Below are 13,427 nucleotides of genomic sequence, written 5' to 3' on the forward strand. Positions count from 1 at the left end.
AGGCCTGGCCTCTTAGATGTTTCTTGACATTCTATTATTTCTAGTAGTTGTCGTATATTATCTTCAATGGATCATCCATGTAAAAAACCTGTCTGATCATGATGAATCAGGATGAACAATACCTGGTAAAACCTTTTTAATTCTGAGTGTTATGCATTTCGCTAGTATTTTTGCATCACAACATTGAAGTGTTAGATAGACTGGGTCTTTATATTTGCCATCTGGGTCTTGTTTTAATAATAGAGAAACCAGACCTTCCTGCTGAGTACCCGACAGACTACCATTTCTATAGGAGTAGTTAAAACAATCTAACACTGGAGGTTTTAGTATATCAAAAAAGACTTGATATACCTCTACTGGTATGCCATCAAGTTCTGGGGTTTTTCCAGAATGAAAGGATTTAATAGCCTCAAAAAGTTATTCCTTTGTAATTTGGCCTTCGCACTGATTTTTCTGTACATTTGTTAATTTTCCATTTTTTATATTATTTGGAAAGAATTCCTTACCGTAATCTTCATTCAGTGGGATAGAATGTGACGGAAAAGAGAACATCTGTCATGCCTTGGTCTTAGTATTTTGTGTTTTAGTTAATTAGTTGGTCAGGCCAGGGTGTGACATGGGTTTATGTTATTGTGTTGTCGTATTGGGGTTTTTGTAGGCATTGGGATTGTGGTTGATTATGGGTGTGTTTGGTTTAGGTTTGGATGCCTGAGGCGGTTCTCAATCAGAGTCAGGTGATTCTTGTTGTCTCTGATAGGGAACCGTATTTAGGTAGCCTGGGTTTCACTGTGTATTTCGTGGGTGATTGTTCCTGTCTCTGTGTAGTTTCACCAGATAGGCTGTATTAGGTTTCACGTTCCGTTTTGTTGTTTTGTATTTTGTATCAGTTATTTCATGTACCACGATTCATTCATTAAAGACATGAGTAACCACCACGCTGCATTTCGGTCCGACTTTCTTTCGGCAAACGAAGAACGCCGTTACAACATCTGCCTAAAATAATTAGCTTCCTCTTTTAAAATATCATTTGGAGAATCATGGATGACTCTGTCTTCAGTAATGAGTTTCTCTAAATTCTTTTTGTTAGCTTTCCTGTACTGGAGATTCAGGTAGGATTTTGTGCATTTTTCTCCATATTCCATCCAGTTTGATTTATTTTTGTAATAGATTACATTAGATCATTCTTGAATAAGTTCATCAAGTTATTTTTGTTTTTCCTCTAACTTATTTGTATCTCTGTAGTGTCATTTGCATTGCTATCTACCTGTACTATTAGTTAGTCTTGTCTCTTTAGACAGAAACTGCTTTTTTATTATTGATGAATATTGAATTTAATGACCTCTGAAGGTACGTTTGAAGGTAACCCAAACAATAAGGGGATTTGCTGAACCTATATTATACTGGAAACATTCAGTTATAAATTATTTTGCCTTAGTTAAAAATATGTTGTCCTCCAATACACTTCGATACAATTTCCAATATCCCCGAACTCATGGAAAATCTATAAGAGTTATGTGAATGCCAATAAAATGATGATCCGATCGCATTCAGTCTCCTATTAAAACTTTTTTAACCTTTGATGAAAGAGACAAGTGTCACGCCCTGGTCGAAGTATATTATGTTTGTCTTCATTTATTTGGTCAGGCCAGGGTGTGACATGGGTTATTGTGGTGTGTTTTTGTCTTGGGGTTTTGTGGGGTGTCTAGCATAGTCTATGGCTGCCTGAGGCGGTTCTCAATCAGAATCAGGTGATTATCGTTGTCTCTGATTGGGAACCATATTTAGGCAGCCATATTCTTTGAGTATTTCGTGGGTGATTGTTCCTGTCTCTGTGTTTGTTGTCACCAGATAGGCTGTATAGATTTTCACGTTCCGTTTGTTCATTTATTGTTTATTAGTTATTTCAGGTCGAGTTCCTCTTTATTAAAGAACATGAATAATCACAATGCTGCATTTTGGTCCGCTTCTCCTTCTACAGACGAAAGCTGTTACAACAAGAAAGTAGTCAAAATGAATAGCTTGATTAAGTCTCCTCCATGTATATCTCACTAGGTTGGGGGTTTTTAGTCTCCAAATATTAACTATTTCTAATGTGTCCATAATATTTGTGATTTCCTTAAGGGCAAGGTGATGATAGTTTGTAGAGTGATTACCTTTACGGTCCATTGAGGTACGTAACACTGTATTATAGTCTCCTAACATTTGTTTTGATCATTTGTTGACTGTACGTTCAATAAGTTGGTACAAATGTTTTCGAAAAAGTATGGATCATCCTGATTTGGACCATATAGATGAATGAGCCAAATCTCTTTTTCGTCCACTTTTATATTAAAAAAGATCCACCTTTCTTGCGAATCATTCCTGACTATTTGCACATTCAGATCAAAATTTTTGTTAATATCATCACACCTTTGGAGTTCCTTTGTCCATGACAGAATTTTTTTCGCCACCACATTCCTTTTTCCACACAACGTCATCTAAGGATGTAGAGTGAGTTTCCTGTAAACATTATATGTTATATTCCTTTTCTTTTAGCCGCATAAAGACTGATCTTCTTTTTTTTTGTAATCTGCTAAACCGTTACAATTATAACTGGCTATACTTATTTCCACCCTTACCATAACTAGATACTATTCTCAGTCTAAATTGACCATAATTAGTGTTTGTAAAGTTACTGCCATCAGAGGTATTATGAAGGTCAAAACTAGAGCTTTCAAATGTCTGATATTTAGAATTTAAGAAATAGGTTCTAGCAATATCGGTTTTATTCCCTTGCCTGTTTGCCTGTGAGCCAATGCCACAGATGTTAGAAAATTGAGACAAGATATTATGTGTGAAGTAAATCTGAGTAGGTTGGTGTGTATGATATAGGATGTGATTTCGTGAGAGTGTGTACGATGTCTAAATAAGAGTAAGATTATAATGTGTGATGTCCAAATAAATAATAACTCTGCCAATTTGCATTGTTGAGTGTCTGTGTGTGTAACATGTAGTGCGTATAGCCTTAATATTTATGATGATAATTGTAATCCATATCGTATCACCGTCATAGTTGCATCATAATTAACTTTAACATCATTGAAAAACACATCCCAGCATTTCCATAGCAATTGACGTTTCACATGATCATGAAAGACACCTTCCATTACTCTATAGACGGCTTCACTACAGCACAAATGTGTTCCGTACAATATGCTCTGGATAAGAGCGTCTGCTAAATGACTTAAATGTAAATGTAAATGTAATGTTATTAGAGTCCCCTGTTCTACTCCAATCTATACTTCTTTATCGGTGTAACAAATGGCTTTGGCCACACGGTGTCACCCTACATACAAGCTTTACTTTGCTGTGTTTGCTCTGAATCACGTGTTCCAAACAAATGCAGCACATCTCAAGGGTGCTTTGACCTAATAGGCCAAACAATTAGGACACAGTATGTTAGATGGACCCTATTCTACTAGGCTTACCAGATACATGAATGTCATTGTCATTGTATCCGTGCAATGATTTATGGCTCAGTTGGATTGTGGGTTCGATTCCCGAAGCCGCACGCATGACTTTAAGTCGTTTGGATAAAAGTGTCTGCTAAATATTATTATTATAAATTAGAGAGAAACACTCACACCCACTCAGAACAGTTGGCATCCCCAGACAGCTCTCTCCCCAATACACACTGTCTCAGTTGTCTATGGACCACTGTTCGGTCAACAAGTCTGTGTCTTCATGTAATGGTAAACCCCAGAGGAAGGGAAGAAAAGACTAAGCTGATTAACTGTTTTAAATCCCCGTCATTAAGCTCGTTAAACATTCCAGAGCCAATGGCACCGGAACACTGAGAGGAAAACAGAAAGAAACTGTTCGATTATCTCCAGGAGATCATATGTGGCTTGTAAGGAGCTATGCAGACATTCCAGAATCTGGGAACCCCACGGGAGGGAGACCTTGGTTGGGAGTGGGTGGCTGGCAGCCTTGGCATTCACATTCCCTTTCTGACCTGAGTCTTTGTTCTCCTAATCCCTAATTAAGGATCTAATTTAACTGAATTTTTAGCAGCGGGATCAATTGATAGAATAAAGCAGGTAGCTCTGGGAGGACTGGACTGACATAATAGGGTCAAAGGTACACACTACCAGGCCTCTGCTGAATACCAACACTAGTCAATCTGATGAATTAACTTTGTACTGTACTGTGCATCATACATAAATTACAGTATGTCATTACTCGTCAGTGATACTATATGAAGTGTATGCTAAGCGGAAGACAAGACAATTGCTGACAATAAAACAGTCTGTTTTTCTAAACAATGACTAAATATTCTCCTGACACTCTCTATGTTCTGACCGTATCTGACCAGCCAGGTAAATATGGGTGTTTTCGTGTGTATGAATTTGGTACCCTGAGGCAAACCAAGCGTTGACTCACCATGCTGTTGAGGCGGTCTGAGTCGTCATAGCTCTCACATGGGTGTGTTCTGGGTCCCAGGGGCTCCAGATCCTCCTCGTCCCACATGTAGGTGCCCCCCGAGCTGTTGGAGGGGGACAACTCCAGAGACGAGCCCTGAAGGAAGTCTCTCCTCTCTGGTGGCAGGATGTCAAGGGCTGTCCTCACCCCAACTTCCTCCTTCCGCCCTGCACAGGGGACACAAACAGAACAAACAGTTCATACGGTACATTTTACTGACTGTCAGGAATTATGGGACTGAAGCAGTGTTATAAAAGCTCTAGAGTGGTTAATTATGGCAACTAGTAGTAACAAAGGAAGATAAGATTTCAGCAGATGTTTTTTATTTTTTTTGCTTACCTGAGAGGCCCATCTCATTCCAGTCCATGGTCTCATTCAGGAAGCTCCGCAGGCGTGTCTGAGTGGCAGTACTACCTCTCGTCCTGTTGTCTGGGACATCCCCATCAGCCAGGTTATTAAAGTCATCCAAGAACTCCTCGCTGGTGTCTCCTCGAGAGAGCGATGAGGCTGAGGAGAGAGACATGTCCTCTAGCCCCTCCCCTGACCCCCTGAGCTGCCCCTCTGAGGTCCTGTCACTGTCACTAAGGGGGTCTGGAGTGAGGGTGAAGGGGGGTGACTCTGCCCTATCCCCGTCCCCCACTCCTCCAGCCCTGACCTCCCCCTTCACCCTCCCTGTAAACAGGGGTTTCTGCTGCTTGACCTGGCCAGGCCGTGTCAGTCTATAGCCCAGAGCAGAAGGCTTGTTCAGAACACAGTTGGGGAGAAGAGGTTTTTTCAGGGCACTAGGGGTTGTGGAGGGGGAGCCGGCTGAAGAGAGGCTCCTAGGATACTGAAGCCCCCCCAGCCCTGTCCCCAGGCCGAGGCCCATCCCCAGGCCCTGCCTCCCATTCGACAGCTTGTGGGGTCTGATGTGGTTGGTCCTGGGTGGTTGTAGCTGGGTGTTGGCCAGAGGCTTGGCCAGCTCCACTGCCCGGTTAAAGGAGAAGGAGCGTGCCATGGGCAAGTTGGTAGGGGACGGGATCTGCTTGAAGTGTGTGAAACTCTGCGAGCGCACCATGTTGTCCAATGTGAGGGACTTGAGGCTGTCGCTGGACTGGGACAGGCTATCTCTAGAGCTGCTGCGCGGGGAGCTGGAGCTGGCCCGTGGCCTCACCAGCCCTGAACCTGACTGTCCTGAGCCATCAGTAGTTCCATTTTGGCCTAGTTTGGGGCCTCCACTGAAGGAGGCGCTCTGCCCCTGTCTGGGCCCTGCCTTGGGGCTGGTCTTTGCGACTTGGCGGGGGATGGCCCTGGGGCTTGAAGTAGATGACTCAGACGAACCAGAACTCCTGACCCTCTTAGGGGTGGATGGGGACGGTTTCTTCATCTCCCTCCCCCATGTGGAGTGCTGAGTCTTGGGCTTGTCCCCTCCCTCCTTTGGGCATGCATCATCTTCAAGGCTAGTGGGGGTGGTTGGAGTACTGCCACCGTCTGTCCTCCATTTTAGAGAGAAGGAGGAGGCACGGACCACCCCATTGGGTCTTGCTGGGGGTGTGGTCTTGCTGTCTTGGGGTGAAGGGGTGGTTCCATTGGGCAGGGGGCTGGTGACCCCCGTGGTGGGGCGGACACCGAACTTAGGCAGTCTGGACACCATGGCAAGTTTGATGGGGGTCTTCTCTTCCATCAGCTGCCAGCACAGTGTGTGTGTGTGAGAGAGAGAGAGAGAGAGAGAGAGAGAGAGATCAAAATGTAATTTCTGTTGCAAATTCATACTTTCATGCATTCGTGGATGTGACGGTCCTGGGCTGGAGTGGTTACATGTAGTCTGCACTTGTGAGAATGGTTGGACGTACTGACAAATTCTCTAAAACAACGTTGGAGGCAGATTATGGTGGAGAAATTAACATTCACTTCCCAGGCAACAGCTCTGGTGGCCATTCCTAAGGTCAGCATGCCAATTTCACTCTCCCTCAAAACTTGAGACATCTGTGGCATTGTGTTGAATGACAAAACTGCACATTTTAAAGTGGCCTTTTATTGTCCCTAGCACAAGGTGCACCTGTTTAATGATGATGTTATTTAATCAGCTAGTTGATATACCACACCTTTCTAGTAGATTATATTGGTAAATGAGAAATGCTCACTAATAGGGATGTAAACAAATTTGTGCACAACATTTTGGAGAAATAAGCTTTTTGTGCATGTGGAAAATTTAGGAGATTTTTTATTTCAGCTCATGAAACATGGGACCAACACTTTACATATTGCATTTATATTTTTGTTCAGTATATATACAGTATGTTGTAGCAGTGAGACAGACAATGACATGAAGTAATGATTCCAAGATTAGTAATCATTTATTTGGGTCAATGACTAGACTGGAAACCGGCATTGACACAGGGATTCCGGCACTACTGCGTTCTGTGCCGAGCGTGGCAGTCTGGCTAATGTAACAGTATAACTTTAGACCGTCACCTCGCCCATACCCGGGCGCAAACCAGGGACCCTCTGCACACATTAACAACAGTCACCTGTCAGGACCCGGTTACGAACCTGGGTCTCCGGAGTGAGAAACAGTCACTTAACCAACTGAGCCACGAATAGTCAGCAGAACCCAGAAGATGAGGCAGACACAGCAGTACTTAAGACGGTGTATTTAATAAAGTAAAAAGGAGAAGTCCTTCAATACAAAAATGGCAAATCCAAAAGGTGGTAGGAATAGCACAAAAAAGCCTCAAGAGATACTCAAAAACAAAAACAGAATTCCACAAGAGCATCCACCGGAATCGACAAGAATACACAGAACACCACTAGGGCTGGGTGCTAACATACAAACACAGAGCACAGAACTGAGGGAAACTAAGGGTTTAAATACAATCAGGGGAAACGAGGCACAGGTGCAAATAATAATGGGGAACAAGGGAAAAAACATAAGGTCAAAAAGCACAATGGGGGCATCTAGTGACCAAAACCCGGAACAACCCTGGCCAAATCCTGACAGTCACCCTCGAAGCATCGTTACCCATCACTCCACAAAAGCCGCAGCCCTTGCAGAGCAAGGGGAACCACTACTTCAAGGGCTCAGAGCAAGTGACGTCACCGATTGAAACGCTATTTAGCGCGCATCACCGCTAACTAGCTAGCCGTTACACTAACTCAATGTTATTTTTTTATATGCAAGTTGAAAATAGTAAACATTCTGGAGTCAATCCCTGATAGACAAAATCCTTTGTTGGACTGTACAGTACCAGAAACAACCGTCTTGTTATTTCACTATTTCAATATTAGCCTTTTCCTCTAAATCTACAGCGTTAGATTTTTTAAACCACAGACAATGAAGAATGAACTTTGAAAGATATTTGGTGGACTTTCCCCATTGTCTTGTCTATTCATTGCCACTTTAGATATACTTCAATGGGACCTCTGGGTTTCCCCCCCTCCCCCCCTCCCCCCCACCTAACAAAGATGATGAGTCACACCTACCTTATCATAAAAACACCAGAGCGCCATAGGCTTTATGATATCACAGAACCATAGGGCATAATAGTGAATCATATTTGGTTCAAAGGGAAGGGGAAGTTTTAGGTTCTGCATGTAGTATAGCTTCCTTTTCTTGCAGCATCTGGTAAAGAACCTTCATCTTCCTTATCCAACGGTTCCCCATTCCCAGACTCATTACTACTCATTTGGAATAGCTCCAGAACAGAGGCTGCATTAAGGCAGCACACACACACACACACACACACACACACACACACACACACACAGAGGCACAAAGCAGGTCACTTCATATTGACAATAACAAGGGCTTTTGTAAAGACCTTGCTGATGCTGATATACGTGCCGGTTCCCTTAACCAGGTCAGAAGGTTGTGGAGGAAGGGAATTTGCATGTCTGGCTTATCTGACACAGGAATAGTGGGACAAGTATAGTCCATTTAATTCATGAGCATGGATAAACTGCTACACGGTGTCGCTCATCCAAGGGCCATGCTGACTGGCATCATTGTTTTTGTTTTTTTAATTGTCCATCATCAGATAAATCCCTTCAAGGGGAAATTCCAGATAGTTATGGGAACTATAGCGGCTTCAGAGGAAACTCCAGGGTAGCTTTAGTTGGTCAACTTAAGACTATCAGAACATAATGGGGTAAAGAAGAAATGTGTTAATAGAAGGAAATAGAATTTACAGGGATGTGTTGGCCTGAGTTCCATCCCCACAGTGCAGCCATGTGAGATGTGGACATCAGAACCTGGGGGTAAGATGCCAAGAGGGCTTGGCCAAGTACAGGACAGGACCCCAAGTAGGACACTGAGGCTGGGACTCAGGCCAGCTCAGTCAATACTGAATGGAGGATGGACGTAAGCCGTTGGTGAGTTTAGGCCTAACTCCATTATCCTTCAGTTATAAGCATTCAACTCAAATAATGAATGCTGCCTGAGTGGTCTGGGCAGTCTTTTGTCAGACTCCAATCCGGAGCCTGTCAAAGAGACACCATTGCCTGTAATAACTAGTAGTCAACTTCAAAAATAGATCATTCTAGAGGACTAATATGTGTTTCCATAGTATTCATACACAACCACAGAATACGGGGGTGCTAGTTAACCTAATACATACGGATATCTACTGCTCTATTGGTAAAGGGAAATTCCACAGTAACAGGGACACTGAGACTCAAATCTTTCACATAAACACTTATGTCAAACAAACAACAATAATTGCAAAGTTAAACAAACCATGCAACTCTATGCACAATAATTAATTTTAACAATTTCCAAAGGCATTTTTAGAAAAACACATTTACTTTAAGAACAGTGCAGATGCAAAGTCTGGTAACAAAACGAATGACAGTAACAGCTCAAACTGTCATTCTGTTAACAAACTTTTCAACTGTACTGTTCTTCAAGTAAATGTGATTCTAAAATTATCAGTGGACATTTGTTAAAGTAGTCCTTGTTTAAAGGCCCAAGGCAGTCAAAAACTTGATTTCCCGGTGTTTTATATACATTTCCACACTATTGGGTTAGAATAATACTGTGAAATTGTGATAAGGTCCTTTAAGTGTACGAGCTGTTTGAAAAGAGCCACCTGAAATGTCTGCCTCCTTTGGAGGGATGGAGTTATGGCCTGCCTTGTGACATCACCAGGCGGTTAATTAGTCAATAGGCCAATAATGAAGACCGTTCCAAACCTCTCTGTCAATAACAGCTAATTTTTAGTTTTTCCCTCCCCACTGAGATCACTCTCAGACAGTCTTGCTCTTAGATTAGAAACTATTTTTGTTTATTTTTAACCATTTTAATTGAAAACAATCACTTCATTGTTACCCAGAAAGGATTTAATCAAATAGCATTTTATTTGTCACATGCGCAGAATACAACAGGTGTAGACCTTACAGTGAAATGCTTACTTACAAGCCCTTAACCCACAATGCGGTTTTAAGAAAATACATAAAGAAAGTAAGAAATAAAAGTAAGAAATAATTCAAGAGCAGCAGTAAAAGAACAATAGTGAAGCTATATACAAGGGGGTACCGGTACAGAGTCAATCAATGTGCGAGGACACCGGTTAGTCGAGGTAATTGAGGTAATATGTACAGGTAGGTAGAGTTATTAAAGTGACTATGCATAGATAATAACAGAGAGTATCATCAGTGTAGAAGGGAGGGGGGATGCAAATAGTCTGGGAAGCCATTTGATTAGATGTTCAGGAGTCTTATGGCTTGGGGGTAGAAGACTCATGGACCTAGACTTGGCGTTACGGTACCACTTGATATTGAGAACAAAATGGATGCATTGAACTTTTTGTTACATCCGTCGTTAGTTGAATTAGACCAAGGTGCAGCGTGGTAGGCGAACATCTTACTTTTATTTCAAATGAACACCAAATGTATATATATATATATATATATATACAACACAAATGTAAAGTTCTGCAGGCTACACAGCAACTAACAAAAATCAAGATCCCACAAACTGAGATGAAAAACAGGCTGCCTAAGTATGATCCCCAATCAGAGACAACGATAGACAGCTGCCTCTGATTGGGAACCATACCCAGCCAACAAAGAAATATAACACATAGATTGCCAACCCTAGTCACACCCTGACCTAACCAAAATAGAGAATAAAAAGGATCTCTAAGGTCAGGGCGTGACTGTTACAACTTCTAATGATGGTGAGTGGAGGAGTCAAGCGCAGAGAGCAGGTAATTCAGTACGTGGATATGTTATTCCATAGACTGTGGATCCACGACATGCAAAACACCCGGGCGCATGAAACAACCCGTCCCAAAAATACACCGGACTAAAAACTGTCCGGAAAAATACTGATAACACTCATACATAGATAACAGGAAACAAGCCCGCACAAATACCCAGCAGGCCTAGTGCCCTTAAATAGCCTACAAACAAACCTAACTCAAAACAGGTGTACCCAATTAAACCCAATAAACAGAAACAAACGGAAAGGGAATCGATGGCAGCTAATAGGCCGGCGACGACGACCGTCGAGCGCCGCCCGAACAGGAAGAGGCACCATCTTCGGCGAGATTCGTGACAGTGACACCTTTAACTGTGCAATAATTGGTTTTTGTTTGACATACATTTAGAAAACTCAGAGTCTCAGTGTCACGCTGTTCCCGTGGAATCGCCCTAAACCGGTGATGGGCAACTGGCGGCCCCGCTTTTGGCAAATTAGTGTAGCGGCTAGCTATCTCCACTTGTATTAATTATGGTCAAATCACTGACCGAGGGGCCCTCATTGATTTTGTTAGTTACTCTCACTCAGAAATCTAATTGTTCTCTCTACCCCATGGCATGTATACGGTTGCATGTATACGATTGTATACGATTGCAGAAAGTTAGCTGTAAAACTGCACATTTTTCTCTCCACCCCATGACAAAATCAGTAGAATTGCATGAAATGTGTTATAAAATTACTAAATCTGCTCTCCGCCCTAAGGCAAAAGATTTAGAACTTACTTTAAAACTGCAACATTTTCTCTACACCCCATGGTAACATTTATACAATTGCAGGAAATTAACATACATTTTTTCCTCTCTGCTGTCAAGAAGAGGTCCGCTAAAATTGTTGGTTGCAAGGTGGGGGCCAACCCTATCAAAATTGCCCATCCCTGCCCTTTTACATTGATGTGCCACTTCCTATTCTTGCTGAGTAAATCATTGTGTTTTGGACCAAAAACCTACAGAAGTGTACGTAAAACTAAAGGATGACATTGGGCCATTAATCCACAAAGCTGGTTTGTGTGTGTGTGTCTGGGAACACTGACCTCACACTACACATTGACCCACATTCCCACACGCACACACTGTGCCATCACCAGCCCAAACTGACACTGCAATGTAATAGAGAATAGAGTTGCTGCCAGCCTCACTAATCTGCCTTGCACGCGCACACACTCTTAGAAATCAGGTCAGTCACTGGAGACAACGTAGTCAAAGCCTCTTTGCCCAGGGAGGGGGTAGGGCAGGGTTGTGGGGGAGGACGGGCATATACGGAGTTTCTCACTGACGCACTGCTGTCATAGTTCAATAATCTCACCCAGGTTCCATTCATATCCAGAGTGACACACGACTACACCCTGACGCAGCTTCGGCAACCATCTTCAGCTGGCCAGCAAGGCTGCCTGATATGTGCGTACTTATCCTATAACCCACACACACACACACACACACACACACACACACACACACACACACACACACACACACACACACACACACACACACACACACACACACACACACACACACACACACACACACACACACACACACACACACACACAGAACATACTGTATCCTAAATGTATTTATTTCAAGAATATTCACACCAATAATTGAATTACCAAAACAGAATCACTAGACCAGTAAATGTAAAATACACATTTTCTCTGTTCTGTAATGTACGATATACACCCATTCACCTGAACAAAATTGCTAACAACTGCTGCTGTACTGAAGGCATTAACTCATTGTTTTCACAGCTTAATTTGTGGCCTGCACTAAGACCAGTACAAACATGTTAGCACAGCCTCATTAAACAGAAACAAATAGCAAATGTAATCAAACAGGGCAACTGACACACATCCAGTATATGAAGTTCATAGAGTCAGGGTTACCAACACACCATCTGTCACTCACTCAAAGCTCCTACATTACCCCCTCCCCCAAAGCATTGTGGTAAATAAACATCCCTGAACTAACACACTATACCACCTGCCCTTCTATCCACACTCATCAAGTCTGATGAAACCTCGCAGAGATCCAGTAATCCAGAGATGTAGATACAGTTGTCGGAAGTTCACATACACTTAGGTTAGAGTCATTAACACTCTTTTTTCAACCATTCCACAAATGTCTTGTTAACAAACTATAGTTTTGGCAAGTCGGTTAGGACATCTACTTTGTGCATGACACAAGTCATTTTTCCAACAACTGTTTACAGACAGATTATTTCACTTATAATTCACTGTATCACAGTTTTAGTGGGTCAGAAGTTTACATACACTAAGTTGACTGTGCCTTTAAACAGCTTGGGAAATTCCAGAAAATGATGTCATGGCTTTAGAAGCTTCTGATAGGCTAATTGACATCATTTTAGTCAATTGGAGGTGTACCTGTGGATGTATTTCAATGCCTACCTTCAAACTCACTGCCTCTTTGATTGACATCATGGGAAAATCAAAAGAAATCAGCCAAGACCTCAGAAAAAATATTGTAGACCTCCACAAGTCTGGTTCATCCTTGGGAGCAATTTCAAAATGCCCGAATGTACCACGTTCATCTGTACAAACAATAGTACGCAAGTATAAACACTATGGGACCACACAGCCGTCATACCAATAAGGAAGGAGACGCGTTCTGCCTCCTAGAGATGAACGTACTTTGCTACGAAAAGTGCAAATCAATCCCAGAACAGCAAAGGACCTTGTGAAGATGCTGGAGGAAACAGGTACAAAAGTATC

At 42.4% G+C, this 13,427-nt stretch overlaps 1 protein-coding gene across 3 annotated transcripts in view; it reads right to left on the bottom strand.

Annotated features, from left to right (window-relative positions):
- The window catches only part of ccser2a (coiled-coil serine-rich protein 2a), a 73,153-nt gene that overhangs the window by 31,396 nt on the left and 28,330 nt on the right, over positions 1 to 13,427 (bottom strand). For all 3 annotated transcript variants that reach the window (XM_064932573.1, XM_064932572.1, XM_064932574.1), the window contains 2 exons: positions 4,801 to 6,127; positions 4,423 to 4,628 (listed from right to left, as the gene is read on the bottom strand). In XM_064932573.1, coding sequence (XP_064788645.1) covers positions 4,423 to 4,628; positions 4,801 to 6,124 — 1,530 coding nt within the window. In that variant the 5' untranslated portion in view covers positions 6,125 to 6,127. The remainder of the gene's footprint in view (positions 1 to 4,422; positions 4,629 to 4,800; positions 6,128 to 13,427) is intronic.

This window comes from Oncorhynchus masou, chromosome 23 (genome assembly GCF_036934945.1).
Source record: "Oncorhynchus masou masou isolate Uvic2021 chromosome 23, UVic_Omas_1.1, whole genome shotgun sequence".
NCBI lineage: Eukaryota > Metazoa > Chordata > Actinopteri > Salmoniformes > Salmonidae > Oncorhynchus > Oncorhynchus masou.